The following is a 24,054-nucleotide window of genomic DNA, read 5'->3' as shown; positions in this document are numbered from 1 at the left end:
TGCCATATGGGAATCACAATTTTTATGCAGGCACCTATTAAAAAAACACATTTTTCGGAATTCATATCATCTATTATAGGATCCCATGCTCACTGTGCCTGAAGGGGTATCAGCTAAACTTTTGTTTTGGACTGCCATTACGGTTGGGATGAGTATGATATGCTTCTGAATATGTTCTCTCTGTAATGGTTAAAGTGAGCAAAAACTATTTTGAGACCTGAGCAGGGATTTACCGAAGGGCAAGCTACTGAGTATCTTTCAGCTTTTGTCTGTTCTCACAGTTCTCTTATTTATTGTTTTTGGTGTAATCTATTACAGCCAAGAAGTCTGTGGCACACTTTGAGATGGTTTGAGGCCCACCAGTGTGTCAAAGCTGTGCCACTGGTATACAGCATTGCAAATTGCTTTTGCAGACTGGAAATAGGCCCTACATAGTGTGTGTCCACCTCCACACACACACTCTAGAATACAACTTAGTACAGTGATTGCTAACCTTGACACCATACTTTGTTTCTGGACTACATTTCCCATGATACTCAGCTAGCTTTTAGACTCTTTTAGACTCTAAAAGCTAGCTAAGCATCATGGGAAATGTAATCCAGAAACAATTTTCTGGACTACATTTCCCATGATACTCAGCTAGTTTTTAGACTCTTTTAGACTCCAAAAGCTAGCTGAGCATCATGGGAAATGTAATTCCAGAAACAATTTATGGTGTCAAGGTTAGCCATCACTGACTTAGTAGTTTCAGCCATAAAAGTTCCAGTTTGAAGGAGAAGACAATTAGTGGCAGTTTGAGTCTGTATGCACAGACTGAGTTTTGATTGCAGTCTCTGTATACAAATTAATTTCTTGTTGGTGCTGGTTCCTTGCTGGTACTGGAGCAGAGAGGAACGCAATTGGGTGTATATGTGCTAATGTTTGTTAACTTTTATTTTGCATCATAAAATAATGCAATCTTGTGTTTACAAGGGGCTGGAGGAGAAAAAGATTAAAATAGAGTAATTTAAACAATCCTTCTGAAATAACTGATGTTGCCATTGGAATCGAATTGGGTAACAGTTACATTTTAGAATTCTGAGCATCATTGCAAGTTGCTTTGAGAAACTGGTCTACTAAATAGTAATCATACCCTAATTTCCTTCAGGTTAAAATGTTCAGCATTGTTTTGTACCAGAAATTATTTCAAATTAATACATTTAAATTTTAAAGAAAATCTAAACAAGTTGTCATTTTTTAATAAAAATAATATAATATATACAAAGATGGTAACTTAACGTAGATCATAGCCACTGCAGCCGACTACTATGACTCAATACATCCATACAGAAAAAAACAACTGCAATGTGGCTGATATAAGTGAAAAGTAAATAAATATTAAGTGTAAAGTATTAGTGAAGCAGTTAGTTGTTGAATAGTGTTTAATACAGTTTCTTGATTTACCACTGTGGGTTATAAAGCTCATTATGAGATTCAAGTTTGTGTCCAAAGTATACAATATATCTGTACGTAAAAAAAATCACGCAGGTAAAGTTTACTTCATATATAGCTATTCTCATATACATCATATAAAAAACAATGCACACATAACACATGAAACACAAAAGTACATTGCATGTTCTCCTTCCTTTACCAGAAAATGATGGGTTAGCACAGAGAAACAAATCGAGCATCCAGTGTCATTACTAAAACATAAAAAATAGTCTCATAAAAGACATATTTTTCTACGCCCCTTTTCTATTGTACTGTACTAAAATGCCTGAGGCATAAAGGATGCATCTTACATCATTACATCTGTTATCCTTGCATTTAGGCACAACAAGCTGAATGGGTAGGCAAGAAAAAAAAAACCTATTAGAAAGGTGGAATTTGCACAATGAACATCCACCCTGGGACCCACCCACTCTGAACATATAAAGGTGTCACAAGAAGGGAGCTCAGCACTTGTCCCATCCTGACAACATCACGGAAATTCCTCAGTGTTTGTAAGAAAGGTCCCTGCTTTCTTGCATCACCATTGTTAAAGGTGTTCTACTGAATCATGTCTTTCTCCAGTACTATTCAAACCAAGCAAACCAGCCAAAAGGTCCATGGAAGCGTCCGTCAAGGAAGCAGTCGTAGCAGCGGCTATGGAGGCTTTAGCAGTGCCTCTCTCTCCAGCGCTGGCTTTGGTGGTGGTTACGCAAACTTCAGCTCTGGCAATGCTGCCTTTGGTGGTGGTGATGCACTGCTCCTCGGTGGGGAGAAGCAGACCATGCAGAACCTAAATGATCGTCTGGCCAGCTATCTGGATAAGGTCCGGGCACTGGAATTGGCCAACACCGAGCTGGAAAAGAAAATCCGGGAATACTATGAACAGCATCTTAGCATCAACAACAGCCAGAGCCAAGATTATAGCAAGTACTACAAGATCATTGAAGATCTGAGAAGCAAGGCAAGTACGCAAAATAAAAAAATGGGAAACTCTATTGTACAGATGTTTCTAGCATTATTAAGCATTTCAGATACTCTGACCCTGACATTTTCACGATCCAGTCTATTTAATGTTAGCACATGATCATTAACATTCCATGTCAATATAAGAAGTAGAAGGTGTCTCTCTGGGGGAGATTCACCAAAGTGCTCTGTTCTAAAAAGTGGTGCGAAATATAAAAGTGGAGGAGACACCAATGGAATGTGCCAGTTGGTACAACTGCTTTCCATGGTGATTGCCCAACTTTTAGTACTCTAGACAACAGAACACTTTGAGAAACATTCCCTGTTCTCAAGCACTCTGTATAAGGTGCTAAGGGATATTTAAATTGAGCCCACTAAATTAACCAATCTTATTGCTACTAAAGATGCATTTTACAGCCTGCATAACATTATGCCTATAATGTCTGTGTATGTCTCTCTGCTATATTTTACAATATGGTAAAATGTGGTTTATTGACATCTTCAATTTTTTTTTATAATTTCAAATAGTTATTATTATTATTATTATTATTATTATTATTATGAATACTAAAAATGTTGTCAAGTATTTTTTAAAAAATGACTCTCTGCAAATGACAATGTTGTGCTGTAGAACTGACAGGACATCACAATTTGTCAAAATGTGTGTCTTGTGATAACATCACAGCTTGTGTTCGTGGGCCGACAGCTGTGACTGAAAGCAGAATGCACAGCTATAACCTGCTTCCTAAACAGTGAATTGTGACCAATTGAACTATGAAAACATAGGTCAACTCAACTGTAATTACAGCTTGGGTATTTAGTTTGAATTTTGTCTTTTGGTTTTCAATTCAGCCACAATTCACTGATTGGTCAATATAGGCTTATGGGGTATATTCATTAAACACCAAATTCTAGTGAATGTAAATATAAATAGTGAAATGTGGACTAAAATAGCTGGGGGGGGGATGTAAAAAAGTCTCCCTTCTCGGGGTTTGACCTGATATTTGCAATTTCCTATGTAAATATGCACAACTCTAGTGAATAAACCTTGTAGAGTTTTTTTAAAGAGAGAGAGAAGAGACTGGTAGAAGAACGTTATTGTAGCTTCTGGGTTTATTGCAAATTAAATTAGCGAAATGTACTATGAACTGTTGTCTTGTACATCTATCACATGGCTTGCTCAACATTCTGTAAGGTCTATAAATAAACTGAATATATTTTATAACATCTACTTTCATCTAAGTTTTGTACATGTCAGCAGTTAACTCACTACTTAGTAAATAGACCCCCTCGTGCCGTAGTATTGTGGATTTGCTGTAGGGCTGCAGTGCCCAAAAGGTAGATCCCCAGATGTTGGAAAACTACAACTACCATGATGCTCTGAATGACTTTAGAATTCTTTAGAATGGCAAAGCATCATCAAAAAGCTATAGTTCTAAAACATCTGGGGATCTACCTTTTGGGCTACCCTGCTGTAGGGGGTCAGTGATTTTCTTTTCTTTTTACACAATGCCGCTACCTAGTATGGGGAACCAAACAGTCAAATGTATTGAATAGAAAGTTTTGCAAAATTTAGACTAAAATTTCTAAATTGGGTACAATAGATGAGTTGCTTATATATTTTAACTTCTGCTCTTTTGTCTAAATTTCACAATTTAAATTCACAACGTATCACCGTTTAGTGAAATAAATCCAGTGTATTCACTAAACTGTGAATTGTGGAAAATTCGCCAAGCCAATTGTAAATTTAAGGCCATACTGGATATGTTGCTCCCATTGTACAGCGCTACGGAATCTGATGGCGCTATATAAATAATAAAACAATAATAATGTAAAGAACAAAGAAAAAGCCTAACCAAATCAAGTTATGTCTTTTAACGTTGCATACTAACATTTATTACTAGACAATTGTATTTAGATTTCCTTAATTAATTAGCAGTTCCTCTCTTCCCCCACCCCTTTTTAGCGACGCTTCTTAATCCGTCTTTAAAAGTTTTGTTCTATCATCTCCTCGGGTTATACTTTTGACATTTTACAATGTTAATAAACTTTCCATGTGAATGACAGGTGGATACAGAGGCAATTGTACTTTAGAACGTTAAATCTGCATAGGCATCAGTAGTACATTTTGTACTGTATTTATCTAACTTTTCAGAAAATACGATTTCCTTTTTTTCCTCACAGATCTCTATCCTTTCATGCCTGCCATAAAGATTGCATGATAGAGAATTTTCTTTAATGTGCATCCTTATCAAACCCACATAAACTTCAGATGCATTCCAGAACAAATTTTAGAATTGATTTACAACAAAACCTAAAAATTCCAAACTAAACACGATATATATTTATTTTTGTTTTGTTTTCGTTTTTTAATGTGTACTGTTCAAAAAAGTGGTGCAAAAGAGGAGTGTAAAAGAGGAGGATTCAACAATCAAATAAGCCTGTTGGTCCTACCAACTTCTATGGTGATTGCCCTGCGTTTTGGTCCTTAGACCACTTTTTAGAATAAAATAAATTCCCCTCATTGCATCCAGTGTACTCATGGGGCAGAGTGGTGTGCTATGTACCACTCTCCAATTCTATTAATAACCCATCTACATAATTATTGCATTTTGTTCAAAGAAAACGTTGATCTAAGAAGTTCAATTTTTCCCATCCCACACAAACCAACTGAATGTGTTGTTGCTAAACCTAGAGCAACATTATCGATGGACTAGTATTCGTCCAACAATTACTAGGATTATTTTTTTAGAACCAGAGAGAGAGAGAAAGAGATGTTTGAAAAGGACATAATTTAATTTGATTTCCTAAAAGGGATTTTAACTCTTTCCATTATCACAGTTTGGTCCCTGTAAATACACTCTGTGCTTACAAGGGAAGTCCGTGCCAACTCTGTTTGCAATTTGTAGAACAAAGTTAGATTATTAATTTACGATTCACAGCAAAAGTCACTGAAAGTCTGCTATAGTTCCATATATTAAAGTTATTAATCGATTGTTTGAACGTATAAGATGTGAAATTGTGCTCAGATTACCATCCAATACACTTGACCTTCTTAAGCACGAATGGGCAAAAAAGACATCAGACAGAGGTATAACTTACATTGCTGACCCAACCTGACCAAAATGTTATATATATATATGGTGATTATTTGTACCATAATATCCTATTACTGATTTCTTATTAATTTACTATTACTGGATAATTATCTACTATTATACATTTACCAAGGTGTGTTTGCTGTATTAATGCTTTACTTGTTCCATATTGATTGTTCATTTTATTATAAAAATGTTAAATCTTTCAATAAAAAACTATTTGAAAACAGCAAAACTCTTTATCGTTAAATCTGTGTTCTGTTTATTTGCAGATCCTGAGTAGCACCACTGATAATGCCCGAGTTGTCCTGCAGATTGACAATGCCACATTGGCTGCTGATGACTTCAGGGTGAAGTAAGTATTTTGTCTAATATAAGATTTAGATAAAGTCAAAATAACTCTCTGCATTACTATTATAAAAAGAGATTCCATGAAGTGGTGCATAGCAATATTTTAGATTAGAAACTCGTTTGGGTAGGGCCCTCTTTACCTACTCTTTCCATTTGTCAAAAGTGTTTCGCTAGAATTGTTTGTCTTCTTTTACCTATTGTACAACACAGCAGAATATGTTGGCACTATATAAATAATTGTAATTGGCAAAGGGTTACCGTAAGTTGTAGCATTATGCTAAACTTCATCATGTACTCAGTCTAGTGGTTACATTTGCTAGAAAGAAATGCCGCAGTAATGGTTGGATTAGTGTGTTGATGTCTGCGTTTGTTTTCTCGTCTTCTTAGATATGAGAATGAGTTGGCTATGCGCCAAAATGTTGAAGCTGATATTAACCGTCTGCGCCGTGTCTTGGATGAATTGACTATGGGCAGGTCAGACCTTGAATTACAAGTGGAATCCCTTCAAGAAGAGCTTGCCTTCCTCAAGAAGAACCATCTGGAGGTATGCAGCCAAAGTGTTGGTTGTAGACAAAGTTTTATAGGCACAATCTTTCAAAATGAAAAATCCACAAATATCTATTATGTAGAACAACTCCAGTTCAGTTTTCTGGGATAATCAGTGGGAATATATTATATTGATTTACTTAATTAATGCTTTACTTTTAGAACTTAAACCAGGCTTTGCTCTTTGTACGTAAACCCAAGATTTTCAAAGTACTCAAAAACAATCAATCAAACACAGTAGTCATTAATAATCCATGATTGATGTAACAACCACTCTGTAACTTCTGTCATGTTGTCACTTGTACCTTAAATTGCTGTCTCATCTCAAGAATTGTTAAACAAACCTCAACAACAATTTTCATATTTAACTATCTGTTTTTTTGGGGAAGCATGTGACTTGTGGTTAGGCAACAAAGAATACATCATTTTAAAACAAGAGGCAGTAAAACATGGGATCTGCTGCTGGCAATCATAATACATTTTCCATTATCATAAAAATATTCTTCTATCTTCTTAAAATATATATCTTTTTACACTGAATTAATGTCAAATCAACTCCCTGCTAGTAATATCAATCTATGGCCTCGATTTAATATGTTTTGGATAAGGCTTTCAAACAATGCAATATTTTTTTCATAAAATTCTAAAGTATTTTTATCAAGATATTAAAATATCAACAAATTAATCATATGTAAAAAAAAATATATAAAAATGTCTTCAAAATAGTAAAACATTACAAAAATATTTCCAAAAACATAAAATCATTAGAAAACCTTATTCAAAATTTTTTTTTAAACTATTTGAAACTGTAAGCTGCTCTGTATGACAACTATTTATGTCTCCAAAGACCTTTTAATTTATTAAAAATGTATTCAATGAAATGTCACTTGTAAATTTACTCTGGTTACCTAGAGCAGACAGAAGCAAAGTTGAATAGAGGCGTCAGGAATATAATAAGGGTGTAACACTAGAACTTTTTTTCATCCTGTCTTTATAGGAAATGGGTGCCCTTAAAGGCAGCACCGGCCAAATAAATGTTGAAATGGATGCTGCTCCAGGAATTAACCTTACCGGAATTCTGAATAGCATGAGAGTAGAGTACGAACATTTGGCTGATAAGAACCGCAAAGATGCTGAGGAATGGTTCCTCAAAAAGGTAAGCACTTAAATCCAAGAAGACATTTTCTTCATTGGCTCAGTCTTCAGTTTTTTAATTTTATGAATGTAAAATGAACTATATTCTTTTATGTTTCTGTATGTTTATCTGAATCTAGAGCAATGAACTGAAAAAGGAAATTACTGTCGGCGTTCAGGAAGTCCAAACAAGTCGGACAGAAATCTCTGATCTTAAACGCACTCTGCAGAACCTGGAGATTGAATTACAGGCTCAGATTTCTATGGTAACTAAAACTAGGAACATTATCCATTCTTCCTCATACTTACAGTTCAACGGCATTCATTATTCAGTCCTCTCACAAAGCATTGTAAAAAGCGTTTTCTTTGAAAGGTCAGACACTACAATTCTGATAATAATTACAGCTTACACAATACTTTGAAAGGCATTTGTAAAGGGCTGTTTGTAAAGTGAGAAGTATGCAATGGTATAACTAAAAGAAGTTGAGCTTTTTGTATCCCGGATGGTTGGATGGATGGATGGATGGATGGTTGGTTGGATGGATGGATGGTTGGATGGTTGGATGGATGGATGGATGGATGGTTGGATGGGTGGATTAATGCATTCATGAATGAATGAGTTAATGGATGAATGGATGGATGGATGATTAGGTGGATGGATGATTGTGTGGCTGAATGGATGGATTGTTTAGTAGATGGATGGATGGGTTTCATGGGTTGGTGGATGAATTTATGAGTAGATTGATGGAGGCCTCTATGAAGCTTAAACAGGGAAGAGTTCTTTTTTTAGAAAACTTTATCTGGTAGACTTAAAATATAGTTCTGTTTTATAAAAAATTGCAATAATAGAGGTAGGAGCCGCCCTCAATCCGAGCAGCCACTCGGTGCTCCGGAGCAGGACCAGCAATCCCACAACGATAAGGCAAGCAAGGAAAATCTCCATAGTTACATAGTTACATAGTTACATAGCCGAAAAGAGACTTGCGTCCATCAAGTTCAGCCTTCCCCACATATGTTGTTGCTGTTGATCCAGACACTCAAGGTGTTCAAATCGCAGGCAGAGTTAATAGAACAAAAAGAGAGCAGCAACGTTTTGACCTGCCAAGAAGTCTTTGTCAAGCTGACAAACTTAAAGTGTGTTCCCATTGTCTTTTATGACTCTAAAAGGAAATGCATTGACAACTTTTTTTTTTTTTTTTTACGAGTTAAAGATTTTAGTTTTATTCAGTAACACAAATTTAATAGATATCTTTTGAAAAACAGGAATACGATTTCCATATATTTTTTTCTTTTTTGGGATGAACTCTTTCACCTTTAATCTTTTCCCCTTTAACCATTAATCCTTTTACACTATAGTCACCAAAACAACTTTAGCTTAAAAAAGCAGTTTTTATGTATACATTATGCCTCGGCAGTCTCTCTGTTTACACAGGTATAACCACACCTTCTCTGGCTGTGACTTACAGCTAGCATTTTAAAAAAAAAATGGTTGCATTTACAAGCAGATAGCAATTTACTTTAGAAGTTTTTGTCTCCTGCACTGTAAATGTAACTTTAATGACATACAGGAAGATCTTGCAAAGTCTAGCAAGCTATTAACAGTGCAGGTGATAAGAAAATTCTAAATTAAACAGAATTTGCAATACAGGAAATGTAATCATTAGATCTCTCTTTACAGGAAGCATTTAGGAAGGCTGTGCACGTTACATGCAGGGAGGTGTGACTAGGGCTACATAAAGTGATTTAACTTCCAGAAAATCCAGCAGTGAAACTACAGGGGCATGAACTATACACCAAAACTTAATTAACTTAATTAACAGCTTAATTATTATAAAGTTGCTTTGGTGACTACAGTGTCCCTTTAAAGTCTAGTGTTTCTATAGACTAGACAACTAATAACTACCCTAAATTGTACATACCAATTTTAAGTACCATTTCATCTGTCATCTCGAATAAATTTGGTTAAAAAAAAAAAGCTCAAGTCTAGTGAGTTTAGCCTTTAAAACACGTTTTATGCAACATTGCCATATCATTTATTATAGCAAATTGGTACGAGTAGATAGAAAGGTTGTATATAGACGTTATCTGTAGAAAAGAGGAACAACATCTATATGTGCATGAGTGACATTGTGACAACAAGATATAAGCAAGGGTGTGCATACGTATCTAAGGTGTAACGTTAAAATAAAATACAGTAGAGCAGCACAATGAAACAAAACGTATTTACGCAGAAGAGGCAAATGCGGATCAGCTTAGGTCAGCACAATAAACAGAGCCTAGCTACGTATAATGGATACAATAGCTACATAGCGAACCGTAAGCAGTAAATGGTATTTACACAATCTGGCACATAATGAATAACCACTTAATGGATTAGTCAGAAACAACAACAACAACAAAAATATATGAGCCATGGTTTAGTGAGAAATCTTGCACATTATATGGAGCCAGAGTAAAATATACATATGCTGTGGAAAGGGACAAAAAAAAAAAAACATAACAAAAAAAAAAAAAACAGGGGGGATTGGGGACATCCCCAAAATAGAAAGGAAAAGGAAGTGGCAAGTAATTTGTCAGAGCATGGAAGTTGCTGGTCGTTGGGGCTACATGTGCAAGTAGACCCAAGGTAGCAGTAGCTCCTGAAATTTATTACAATCTGTATCAGACCAGGAACAAGATGGCTGTAAAGAACATTTTATTTTACTGTCATTGAAAATGCCTTTCTTCCAGTCTCAATAGGTGACCTCTTGTCCATGGTATATTCGCTAACGATTATGTAATTTATTATGAAATATTTAGCTTAACATTTACCAATAAAAGTATCTATAATTCTGACACTCTGTTCACTGTGTTGATCAGTATCACAGAATGTAACATCTACATCTCTTTTCATTCTAGAAAAACTCCCTTGAGGGTACCTTGTCCGAAACAGAGGGCCGTTATTGTGCACAGCTCAGTCAGTTACAGGTCCAAATCACCAGTATTGAAGAACAACTGCAACAGGTCAGAATTGACATGGAAAGACAGAATGCAGAATACCAGAGGCTTCTTGACATCAAAACCCGACTTGAAATGGAGATCGAGACCTACAGAAGGCTATTAGAAGGAGAGATTGGGTAAGACTGAAGATAAAAACAAGTGTTAAGTAAATTCCAATCATGTGAATTAAGTCATTAGAAAGGCTGTAATGTAATAAGTGAATTTTAGTATGTATCTGTATAGATAAAAAATATTTGAAAATATATGGGAGATTTTGCCTTTGGTGACTATTGACATGGAGTATAAGATGTATAACTGTTTAAAAACTACTAATGCTAGGACAAAAAGTAAAATTAAGGACAATATACAAAGACCCCCAAAATACTAAACATTATATTTTTTCTTCCACTGATAGAAAGAAGCATAAAATATTCAGTCTTTCCCTTTTTCCCCAAAAATATAAAATATAATTTATTTATTTTTTTGTCAATTTCAACTACAATTTGTATTTTCACAGGCATATTGTGGTTCAGGAAACAAAGTCACAGACATCTTCAGTAGATTCTAAAAAAGGTAAGTTAAAAGAAAATTATGATGTAGTTCAAAGTGAAAGAAAGTATTTAGTGAACATGAAAAAGATAAAATATAGATTATTGCAGTTGGGATAAAAGACTCCTACCTCAACACACATGTGTAAGTATCTCCAGTAAGATAATTGTTTTCTTGAAGCTAGTGATTGTCTTAATCCAGAAAATAAAATGGCTCCTGGTAGTCAATGGCCCTCTGAACGTAAACACCAGATAGTTGGATGGTAGAATTGGTACACTTGCCTTATAACTTGGATACTATCTACTTTTCATGAGCCCCCTTTTCCAATGTTGTTCAAATTAAAATAAACTTTTTTAATGCTTATAGTCCTTGGAGAATGAGTAGTTGGGGGATACGGTGGGTAGTAAAGATATGAAGGATGGAATAACGAGTAGTGAGCAATGGATTTAGATAGCACACATAACAAATGAAAAAATATGGACATAGAGGAAGAAAAAAAGTTAACAAAATTAACACATTGAGATAATGGTGGTAGAATGAAGTTTTTAATGGATATGATGACAATAGCAAAAGAGGTATGTAGTAGATAGTATGGGAATTGAGAGTAGAATTCCACCTTGAACATACCATAATGGATGATGATATCAAATAAAAAATAAAAAATAAATGTTGGCAGAAATAAATAATGGTTTTTTTTGGTGATTTTAGATCCAACAAAAACCAGAAAAGTCAAGACAATCATTGAAGACGTGATTAACGGGCAAGTTGTTTCAACCAGTGTCAAGGAAACTGAAGAAAAAATAAATTAGCAAACTACAGATAGTAGGGGAACAGTGCTTTGTAAAATCAATACCGTGCCAATTAAACATGATTATTTTTTTAGAAAGCGAGGTCATTTCCATGTAAAGATGACAAAGGAAATCCTGAATACTGATCACAAAGATTTTGGGATTTATTCATTAATCAATGAGTTGTGGACACAAGTTATGAAGACACAAGTTGTCCATTACAGTCCAGGTGGAAAATATTGTCAAGATAGTCATATAGGCCAAAATTTAGCAAACTTGTTTTCAAGTTACATCAATGTACAGCAACTTACTGTTTAGTGAATAAACCTCTAAGTCTAAACGGTATGTAACAATTGGTTTTAAATTGTCACTAATATATAGGAAAAAAGTTAGAATTGGAAATGTTAACTTTTCAGAATAAGATTGCACAAAACGCATTGTGGATTGTCTAGCGCAGGGATAGGCAACCTTCGGCTCTGCAGATGTTTTGGACTACACCTCCCATGATGCTTTGCCAGCATTATGTGTGTAAGAGCATTATGGGGGATGTAGTCCACAACATCTGGAGAGCCGAAGGTTGCCTATCCCTGGTCTAGCGGATTTTGTTTTTAAAAGACAATATATGTTGTTTCAGAAAAGACAATATAAGAAAAGACATGTATCCAGATTTGCAAAGCACATGTACCTCTTTTCTTCATCAACTCAATAAAGCATTTTCGATTTATATGAATTTGATGTCTTTTTCATTATATAATGCAGGTTAAATCTTAAATATAGCTTAAATTAAAATGAGCAGAAAAGCAGTTGTCCTCTTGCTTTTCCTCACGATTATATATTTCCATCTATAATGTATAACATTCACTTTTCTGAGGAAAAAAAAAAGTGTGTTGGTTCATGCTTCCAGTAGACCTAGAAAATAACACTGACTCTACACGAGTTAGAAAATGATTATCCCATTTTGCAATAATCTGAGCAGCTGTTCTCTCCAGGTTTGTGAAAATACATGCAAATCTACAGACTACGCTAAACATAGTTCTATGTTTCTATTGTTTATTTTTTTGTTCTATTTAGTTCCAGTTCTATTTAGAACTGGAGTGGGCGACCAAGGTGGCCACCCAGGTCTCAGACTTAGACAAGGGTGCGGTGAGCCCCTGTCTAGGCCTGGAACTCTAGCTCTGAACTTTGAGCTACTTGAGCCAGCAAGGGATGAAAAGATCTTCCTGCAGAGACCTGTGGCTTCTCACTTCACCGACACGAGAGAGCATTGTGGTCTGTACCAGTATCAGGTATAGACCACTTTAAGAATGCTCTTTGGTCCTCTGGCACTTTGTCATGGCTCAGAGCTCTTAAAATGGTCGGTGCCTGCTATTCGTGCAGATGATGGAGTTCCCCCACCAGATTCAGGTCACTTCCACTAGACCAGATTAGGGATCCAGCTCACGCTCCAGTGGACCACATGGGATCCTGCTCAAGCTCAAGTGGACTACCCAGGAATCTGATCACCCTCCACTGGACGGTAAGATGAATGGGATGGTAAGATGAAAGGGAAACATACACACACACAAGACACACTCAGCCTTCCTCATACAGTTCTCATCCTCCTCTACACACACAACACTCAGCCACTACACACGCTCTCACATGTAACACTGAGTCAACACACAGATACACCACTCACAGAAACTGAGACCAAAGTTAGAGAAATGGGTCCCAATCTGATACCTTAGTCTAGGGCCCTTGGCAACCTTAATCCATCTCTCTCTATGTTGTGGAGAAAAAATATAAAGTTATATTCACTGGATTCCTCCTAGAGCAAGGGTAGGCTACCTTTGACAATCTGCTGTGGACTACATCTCATATAACGTTCTTGTTTCCATAATGCTGGCAAAACATCGGGAGTGTTAAAGATTGCCTACCCCTGGCCTATAGCGTTGATTTTATTGAAAACCCATGGAGGATTAGATTGTCCATTTAGGTATAAACTTCTCATCACTGGATGCTGCACATCACTTGATGAAAAAACCTCCATAACAAAGAGAAAAAAACCCATCATCTTTATTGTAAGTTGCTGGTCTATAGAATAAAAAAAAATGCTCAATATTTTTGTGAAAAATTAAAAACTTTTAATACTACCTGCTGTATTTAAAATAGAGATGAGAACTTTTCAGGACATATATCTTTTTTTTAGATAATTTTGTTTTTGTTTATCAATCAATGGGCAATAATGGTCCGGTGGTTGATTAGAAATGATGCAAGTGTTTTCCTTTGAAGGAACCCATGATACTGCACTATGTGATATAAGATAATGTCTTCTCCACAAGGCACGTTGCTCTGTTTTAAATGTCTTCATATATATATGCACATGAATTTATTTGCTGTCAGCAACCAGATGAAAATCTATTCCGCACCTTGTAATCACTATGTTCAAACTAATTACATACCAACAGAAAAATTATGTTGTTTAATTTTATGGTGACAAACTATAAAATTGTGACCGTGATCAATAGAATTCATACATATCTATAACCCAAAGTTACTGACGATAATTGTTTTGTTTGGGACATTAAACACAGTATTGTGATGTTTAATGTAGTAATGTTGTCAGGTAATCTCATAGAGGGGTCATGTGCTCAAAATCAAGGTGCTTAGCAGATATAAAGTTTTATTTGCAGTATAATGTTAACTAAAAGAACACAACAACCAAACACAACATTTTACATATACAGAGAGTATTCTGGAAGATTAGGCCCTGGGGAGATAGCGCAGCTAAGTGGACAAGGGCACATGTATGAGTGTGGGGATAGATGTGTGTGATTGGTTGTGTATGTATGTGTGGGTGGAATTATGTGGTGTGTGAGTTTAGTGGGGGGGTGGTCTTACCACAGTGCCACTTGGGATTCGGGCCAGCAAATAGCTTCCCCCCCTCCCACCCTATTGGTGTATTTAGTCACAGCTAGCCGGTGGCATGTTCTTGACAATTAAGTTTTAGGTGGTTATGTTAATTATGTGGAATGAAGTGAATAAGTTTTCAGGTCTCAACCTCGCCTGCTCTAAAGGCTTAACCTCAGGTTACCTGTTATGTCGTGCCCACCGAGCAAGGAAAAGGTCGGCTGGTGGTAAGCATTAGAAGGAAAAAGAGTTTATGCCGAGGGGGGAGGTGAGTGGAAGTGGTACATAGGCGCATGGTCAGTTTATTGGCAAGGACGGTTGGGTTTTACTGTACGACACTATGTGTTAAGTTTAATGTTAAGTCATGGTTATTTATGTTTTGATGTTTGGTTATATCAAAGAAAATAAAATATTAAAATAAACTATGGATGTGTTATACAGTAATTATCATATGTTATAATACATGCTGTGGCCTGTTTCATCCATACTACGTTGTCTGTCATTATTTGGGTGAATTGGGTTGGTTTATGTTATTATGCTGCATCACGATTCCCCACTACGTACATACATGATTATGACATTTTCCAGAGGTAACAGTTACAAAGGGTTAAATGTACTCTTTGACCCACATAAAATAACATAATTTCTACGGTATTTTCAGCCTCACAAACATCTGAAATTTATTGAGAAATGTGGCTGGAGGTGATATAAACATGAATTCTAGAAAATACACATCGAAGCATGTTTGACATTCAGGCCTTAAATTGTGACATAATTTAATCAAATGTATCATGAGTGTTTAACATACATTAATAAATCATTTTAATGTTTAAGGATATACTATCACTTCTCTATAAGTTAAAGGAACACTCCGGTGACCATAACAACTTCATCTAAATTAAGTTGCTATGATGCCAGGGGTCCCTCGGGTGCTCCCTTACCTTAAAGAGTTAAACTGAGAGGGTTCTTGAACGGTTTAACCCCAAAGTATGTCTCCACTGCAGGATCTGAGTTTCCAGGAGCACAGAGTGTGGCAGCAGGGGTGCCATTGATTGGCTATAGTGGTCAACTGACGTTATAAGTTAATAAGTAGCTCCCCACTCATAAAACAAAGGTATTTGTAATAAATGGGGAGCTACTGATTGCCTTTGATGACGTTTTTATGGTAACCTGAGTGTTCCTTTATATTTTCACATTTAAGTGAAAATCATTTTTCACCTGTTTTAATATATTTTTCATTTGATGCTCCATTTTTTAAAAATGTATTTGAAAGATTTAGCAAACGACACCATAATCCAGTTCAGACAAGGCTCCGTCAGGGCAAACATTGCAAATTTCTCCTGTTCTATATTTGCGTTCTCCGTGTTGTCTGCCAAGTGCAACGGACATAAATTAAAACAATGACTGACAGAGAGCGATGATGGGGACATCATAATAAAGAGGTGTAAATTTTAACATTACATTTTTCACATCATATATAAACATACTTTTGACATACAGGACCAAGTAAGCCAAATATTAAAGGGACACTGTTACATTATAGTTTTGATGCCCCTTGTTGGATTCAGGACCCCCCATCCCTATGTGCAACATCAAAATAAAAAAATATGGATTTTACTCACCTTCTATCCAGCGCCGAGTCTCCCTCTAAACTGCCGCTGATCCTCCTCACCTGCTGTCACCCCAGAGGTGTGCATCCAGGCTGATGGTCCAATTCAATGCTCCTTATAGAGGAGCGTTGGGGACCATAGGCTCATGAGCCGCACTCACCGCGATGCGCCTATGATTCTGCCCCAGAGTATCATTCAATACAATAATTCTCTATGGCAGATTGTGATGCACTTCCAAGCCTTTGGCATTTAGATTAAGTTGGTATAGTGATTACAGTGTTCCTTTAAAAACTAGGAAAGTGATTGCTTCCACATACTAGAATTAGAAGTAAGTGTTGACTTAGCCTCAAGCTAACTTATTCCTCATTGCATTAATCATAACAAAACCCCTTTTAATGTCTTTTCTAGATCTCATGTTGTGATTTTTTTTTTTATGATAATGTGTTCGACAGTGAAGTCCAGTATGGCTGTAGTTAAGCAATTGAGTTGGTAAACCTCTATAAATATGAATGATAAAATCAACTAATTGGGTAGAAACCAATCTCTGTCTGATGCAAATATCTTAAGGGCAACTGGGGACAAATATGATGTCATAGAAACCTTGATTGAATACCTATTTCACTAGTGTTTACATATATACTCTAAATGAGAGAACAAATTGACATTTTTCCAACTGTTTATAATACGTACTTAAGAGGTTGGTTTGATACCTCAGAGTTTATGATATAATGACAGAGTTAGAAAGTGGAGCTTTCAGATTAGGAGTGTGATCACAGGCTTTTAGCCATCTAGATATGGAAAAATTCCAAGTGATATAGACAAATTATAACCCAACACACAGAGTACAAAAACTCCCTAAGAGGAACAGAGAAAAGTAGGCACGTATACTGGTCCTTACGGTGGCCGGGTCAAACGAGCGTAACAGAATTGTGGACAGGAAGGTCAAAGACAAACCAAGGTCAAAGGGAATCCAGAAATCCGATACTAATGGGAAAAAGCTAGGTTAAGAATGACAGATATTGTAGGGGCGTGGCTCACTGAGAACCTGACAGGACGTGCTGGAGTGGAGCTCCACTTCAGCATATCGCTAAATTGCAGAAATAGCCACGAGCCAATAGCCATTGAGTAGTTACAATCCAGCAGACAGATAATACTTACTGCAGTAAGATGGTAAGTTATCCCACCTAGAAGGCTCCAATCTGCCCAAAATTTGGCGGTCCTTTGACAGACCGCAGCAGTTGTCACAAACTAAGATGGCGCCCGGGAACCTTGCAAGCTCCAGCAAATCTGAGGCTTCACTCGAGGAGGAGGAATTCACACCCTCTCGGACAGCAGGTGGGATACACTGACAAGCAGATTCGGACTCAGACACCTCACCCATCACTAAAGGTGATATAAAAAAGCTTCTCCTAGACCTAAGAGAGGTCTGGAAATCAGACCTAGATGGGCTGCGCCCCGAGATGGGCGGCCTCACAACGCGCATCGGAGTGGTGGGAAATAGGGGGTGGGAAAGAGACAAGACACTCACTGAGACCAGGGCAATAGTGGAAACCTTAACCACAGAAATGCAGAGACTTACCGGTACGGTAACGACACTCGAATTCCGATACTGCAGGAGCAACGTACGTATCTGCAGAGCACCCAAGCTTATAGGCCAAGAGGCCATACTTGAGTACTCAAACAAAGTGGTGTCAGCGATGGGGGTAAAGGGGGACAGAGTCACGTTGCCCATCATATCAGCATTACAGATCCAGAAAGCACCAAATGCCCCAGCAGATGCTCCCAGGGACATTATTGCCATTACCATGGATATATCCGTTAAGGCCACCATGTTAGCCCACTCCAGGAGCATTTGTCCAGATCCGAGTCTATGATGACTTACCTTTCTCAATTCTACTGGAGAGGAGAAGCTTCCAGCCAGTCACCAGGCAATTACGAGCACACAGCATAAGTTAATGCTGGGGAGCATTAGGCACCCTTGTGGTACAACACAGAGACACTATTTTGTCATTGTCAGTGGCAGAGGACACCATGGAATTCTTGAAGGCCCTCCAGATGCCGGGGCTGCTCTCCCCAGTTGCAGGAATGTCCTCGGCTCCAGACCAGGCTGATGCCAATATGGAGCAGATGGGGGGCCCCGCAGTCGAGACAACAAAGAGGAAATCGTGCAAGACCAACCCTCCATAGTGCACACCGGGCATCGCAGTGTTGGACTGTCCAATTTCTACAAGGCCTCACTGAGGTCCCGCAGGTATTTACGCCCTATTTCTATTTCAGGCCCAGAGGAGGCGGGCTGAAAGCTAGCTGGATAGGAGTCATGTGTGGGTGTGGTGAGTGTAGGTGTCACAAGTGGGGGTGTCATTTAGGTTGGATGTAGGGTGGGGTCATATAAATAGCAGTCATTTTGTCCCCTTACCTCAGCCATCTTAGAAATAACGGCTGGTAACATCTTCCCTCCCTCCCGCCCTTTCTTGTTGATTGTTATCCTATTGCGTATTACTAATTTTCTTTCTTGTCACAGCCGGCGGGTATGGTCCTTGCCGAACCAGTTGGGAAATGGAGTACACTGGAAGAAGGAATGCTGGGTCTGGTCCCTCCCCTAACCTCGGGAAATGTGTTGTTAATTCGGCGTGCCCCCCGTGCCAGGAAAGGCGGCCAGGGGTTGGCATGGGGAATTAGAAGGCCATGGTGAAGGCCAGTTATCTCGGACGAGGGGGAGGGCAGGTACCCTGGAAGGGGGTACTCTAGGGTTGTTATAGTCCGAGTTTGAGTTACGCCATACTCATACTCATATTAAGGATAGTTAAAAATTGGTTTATATATATTTATTTATATTTATGCTTGTTATTTATAAATAAAGCTGTGGCCTGTTTATACCACATTTACGTTTCTTGGTCTTAATTGGTGGAGGAGGGGGGGGAGTGGGTTTGTGGGTATAATGGGTCGCACCACACAATAACCACTACCTACACACAAGTTCATTATGTTCTGTTTCAGTTTATTTTATGTTCCAAACATGTGTTCACCTGATAGGCCCTGCAAGTTTAATTCCACATTATCCGTTAACCAGCTGAATGGCATTCTCACCGGCAATGTCACATAATACACAGCATGAGGGATGAAGGGGGAACAGAGGCTGATGAGAGTAGGAATGTTGAAACCTCAGAAGCAAAGCTAGCAGGGAGAGGTTAAGACGTGTATCACTAGATAGGTGTAATGATTTGCGATGTTAGGTGATTCAGATAGCTACCTATCTTTTTATGTGTAAAATGGCAGAGAGGAACCCTACGCTGGTTTAGTTTTCAACAGCACGGTTAAAAGGTATACAAAGTGAGAGATAAAGGTGGCATAACTAGGGAAATATGGATGAAGTTGAATGACGCTCCCGAGGGTGGAAGAGGTGCACTCACATGTATGCTTGCCTGTAACAGTGGTGGATTCAAATATGAATCAAGAGCACACACGCATTAAGACAGAGAACCTGTGTTGGGAGTTAGAGATGTAGGGTTAGCACAGGGGGAATGGACGAGTGCACACTTAGGTGAACAGGCGGTGGCGCCTGAGTGAGAGTGGTGAATGAGTAAACGTGTAGAAGTGACCCCCGAACGGACGGATTGTGCTGAGGACAGAGTGATGAGTGGTGTTATGCATGCAAGGTGAAGGGTCTTGAGGTGAGGAACAGAACCTTAGTGTCCTTAACTAAAACGATGTCACGGCTTTATACTATGCTATGTCTATTTTTTTTACTCTTATTGTATCGATGGACAGTTTGTTAATTTTTCAAAAGATGTGGATAACATGTCATTGCTGCTTTTTATTGATTCCACAATATAAATAAAGAATTAAAAATAAATAAATAAATAAAGAATGGCAAATATCAGGATAGTCACGAATAGCCAAGTCAATAAACCAGAAAATCGGAATAAACTGTAAAACATACTCTTGGGAGCCTAAGAACCACAACAAGGCACATAGGTCTAGAAAACAGTATTTTTTATTTGTTGGGGGTTAGTTTGCAGTAAGCACACCCTAAAACGTAAATGGGCGTTGAATTAGATGTACTTCTGCGTCTTTGACATCATGACATCAGTGCGCAAGCTCCTTGTTACATAAGGTGTGAAGATGCAGTGGCCAGCATCAGGGATTTTGTCAGATGCCACCGAACTGGGCAAGATGGTGGTCTGCCAGATCGGGGATCATGTGATCAGTGAATGGCCACGGTAAGTATGGAACTGTTTACATAAATGGACTGAGGGTGGTGTAGCATGTCTTTGGTTTGGAGTGGTCCCTTTCTGTAGGAAAGCACATTATCAGTAGAGTGTAAAAAATAATTTCTCACAATTTAGACCGTGAGCTGCTATTACTAAAGAGAGAACGTTAAAATGATTTCTAACCATAGCAAAACTACATCTAAACTACAACTAAAATCTACTTAATTTGTCAATGGAATGCTTTGATGTAGGAAGGATATAATCAAACAAGCTATGCAGGTTCATTTCAAATATTAAAGGAACACTATTGGATCAGGAATGCAAACATATATTCCTGATGATATAGTGTTAAAACCACCATCTAGCCCCCTCTGGCCCCCTCTTGCCTCCATCAATATAGTGAAATCTTACTTGTATTCTCTGCCCCGGATCTGCCTCCTTGGCTGGCATCATCAGAAGTAATTCTGTGAGCCAATCACAATACTTTCCCATAGGATTGGCTAAGACTGTCAAGGAGGCAGATCATTGGCAAAGCCAGCACAAGCCAAACATATCCCTGGCCAATTGGCATCTCCTCATAAAGATGTATTGAATCAATGCATCTCTATGAGAAAATGTCAGTGTCACCATGCACTGACATTTCAGGGCATCGACTCCATACACTGCCCCAGGAAGCACCTCTTGAGTAGTGGCCATATGAGTAGTGCCCAGTGGTGGTCTCCCTAGGCTGTTTCTCTGAAAATACAGTGTTTACTGCAAAAAGTGTCCTGCTGCCAATAGTGTCCCTTTAAGTTAGTTTTCCTTATAATCAACTGCTGTAGTAAAAATGTGCTAGCCTAATGCTTGTTTCAGATAACAAATACTTTACCAAATGTTCATGGACTATACCATAGATTGGAGTGTATCCTTTTTAGAGTTCACTGAATATTTTGGCATTTTTGGAGCTATTCCTAGCTTAACTGCCTGCTGATAACACATAGTATGGTTTTCCTGTTCTCTTTATTTCTTGTCTAACCGTTCCGTATACACAAGACCATATATTCTTATCTATAGGGCATTAATCTATATTCTGCTGAGATTCTGCTATCTCAAATATGGATGAAATTGATATATTTCATTCAATGTATGGGTACACCACACATGCAGCAGGTTATTTCTCACATCAGAGCTAATCTGAGATACTACTAGCAAGCAACAATTGAACATCACTAGGAAAGCTCGAACATTTCTCTTGCCCCTTTAACAATTGGCTAGTTTTAATTCAGTAACTTATAGCATACCTAATACCGTACTGGAATTTTGAGCCATGATCATAGGTGTCTCCAGCATAGGCAAGGCAATGCCTCCTTCCCTGCAATTGTCCTTTCCTTTGTTCTAAATTGGGCATAAGTCATACTGACTATTATGGCTTTGACCTGCCCTCCCAGAAAATGTTCTACACCTCTGGCCCTAAACTATTACATGTCTGCACTCTGACCATTTTATGTTTTTATAGCTGTACATAGGAGCACATTTTAGTTAAATTTCCACTTATAGGGAAATTTATATATTTTTTATTACTTTGTTTTCATATATGTTATTCTGGGGTCGCAAAGGTTTTTTTTCTCCTAATTCGTTGTAAAATTGGAAAGTACTCCCAACTGTTTTTTTGTTTTTTTTGCCTTCTTTTGATCAACTGGAAATACAGATGTGAGAAAGGCGACTTTGATGGACGCAAGTATTTTTTCAGCCTATATATTTATATAACTATGTAGCTATGACTCACAAATACCACAATCATTTTGTGATCCATGCAATAAAATTTTTATTACATAAATGTATCTTTTTTATTATCTATACAAACTGTTATCTGTGTTTCATCTTGTACCATTTCCTCTTAGTCCAAGGAGCAGCCGAGAGATCAAACACTTGATATGTGTAGCAGAGCTCAGTACTCGGGCTTAGTGCTTCTTCCAGCAGTGAATATAACGCTCCCAAATACTATACGACATATAGTGCAGGATACAACAAGATACAACAGTTTATTGTCACCAAACAGCTGTATGCATAGGGACAATAACAAGAGGTGGTCATAAACTAGGATAATGGGTTATCCTACTGTTGCCTCTAGGTCTGTGAGATAATTCAATTAAAGGGACACTATAGTCACCAGAACAACTACAGCTTATTGAATTTGTTCTGGTGAGTAGAATCATTACCTTCAGGCTTTTTGCTGTAAACACTGTATTTTCAAAGAAAATGCAGTGTTTACATTACAGCCTAGTGATAACTACACTGGCCACTCCTCAGATGGCTGTTAGAGAGCCTTCCTGGGTCATGGCTGCAACAAAACCATAATACAAAGTAGAGACTACTTTGTATTATGGACAAGCCTGCGTTTATCACAATCTGACAAAAGGTGGAGCTCTGTCGTCATTGTTTGTCCAATTCCAGCAGCCAACACATGTGACAGATGTGGGATTCAGGCATCGATCTGTGAAGGTTTTTTCCGCAGTCTCATAGGATCCTCTATTGACCTCAGTGGCTTCTGAATAACCACTAACGCGGTTCTTGACAAATTAAGTGCCAAAAACTGATGAGGGCCAGCAGGATGCAGATGATGAAGGCCGTAAGAGATAGCTCGAAGTAAGTAAAAAAAGAAAATTCCCTGCACCCTGTGGCCACCAGACTCACACTGGACCTGAAAGTGGCACATGTGCTTCATCCTTTTAAAAAGGAATGTGGGATCATAAGATCCTGTATGGAAGGGCTGAAGATGTCAAATCTATCTTCATGAGGACAGACCAGATTGACATGCTTTGTCTAAGGTGAGTTTAGTGGTGGCTAAATCATTTTAATTAAGACACAAGGCCACCACTAGGGATATCCTAAATTCCAGGCCCACTGATAGATATTGAGAAGAGATCTGATGAATATTTACAACATAGAGCTCTGCAGAGTCTTGGATGTGTTAAGTAAATATAACGAGCAAACTTGGCAAAAGATATTTAAGTTCTAAACTGTGATAATAGCATGAAACGCCCGGAAGGGGTTAAATAGATAGACATTATTTATACAGTGAATGAACATTCCATGAACTCCGGAAATAAACAAATCTTATCAAGAGCAACTGAAATAGAAAAAGATTGAAAAGTAGACAGAGTTTATGCACCTGGCAGGAATGGGTTTGGCATCTAAACACACCTTGTGACGAGATAATTATTGTATTTTATTTTATTATAATTTAACTTTTTTTTTTTTTTAGGGCAGAATAACTAAACACAAATGCACTGTAAAAAAAAAAAAAAAAAAGAGAAGGGCACAAAAAATACAGTAAATGGCAGCCTGCCCTATAAAGTCCATATGCATTTTTTATTTTCATCAGTTGCATCGGGAAATATGGATTTTTATTTGGCCTTTTTTGGGACTTCTGATTGTACGTATATTTTTTAACAGATATTAGTTTAATTGACCAACCTTCACA

The 24,054-nt window shown here is 37.7% G+C and overlaps 1 protein-coding gene across 1 annotated transcript; it reads left to right on the top strand.

Annotated features, from left to right (window-relative positions):
- The first annotated feature begins 1,933 nt into the window (after positions 1-1,933).
- Positions 1,934-12,605, top strand: LOC134614933 (keratin, type I cytoskeletal 12-like). The gene is made up of 8 exons (XM_063459215.1): positions 1,934-2,434; positions 5,807-5,889; positions 6,273-6,429; positions 7,429-7,587; positions 7,706-7,831; positions 10,464-10,681; positions 11,062-11,117; positions 11,802-12,605. Exons 1-8 carry the CDS (start codon positions 2,042-2,044, stop codon positions 11,900-11,902), a joined length of 1,293 nt encoding a protein of 430 aa, XP_063315285.1. The 5' UTR covers positions 1,934-2,041; the 3' UTR covers positions 11,903-12,605.
- Positions 12,606-24,054: the final 11,449 nt, after the last annotated feature.

This window comes from Pelobates fuscus, chromosome 6 (assembly GCF_036172605.1).
Source record: "Pelobates fuscus isolate aPelFus1 chromosome 6, aPelFus1.pri, whole genome shotgun sequence".
Classification (NCBI taxonomy): domain Eukaryota; kingdom Metazoa; phylum Chordata; class Amphibia; order Anura; family Pelobatidae; genus Pelobates; species Pelobates fuscus.
The sequence above is the reverse complement of the archived record's forward strand: the minus strand, read 5'-3'. Positions and strand labels throughout refer to the sequence as shown.

What these genes read in the sequence shown, in the direction of transcription:
- LOC134614933 (XM_063459215.1), top strand. Translation starts at nt 2,042, where the DNA reads ATGTCTTTCTCCAGTACTATTCAAACCAAGCAAACCAGCCAAAAGGTC. An exon ending in TCAAGAAGAACCATCTGGAG is followed by an intron (nt 6,430 to 7,428) that starts GTATGCAGCCAA and finishes CTGTCTTTATAG; the next exon opens with GAAATGGGTGCCCTTAAAGG. An exon ending in AGGAATGGTTCCTCAAAAAG is followed by an intron (nt 7,588 to 7,705) that starts GTAAGCACTTAA and finishes ATCTGAATCTAG; the next exon opens with AGCAATGAACTGAAAAAGGA.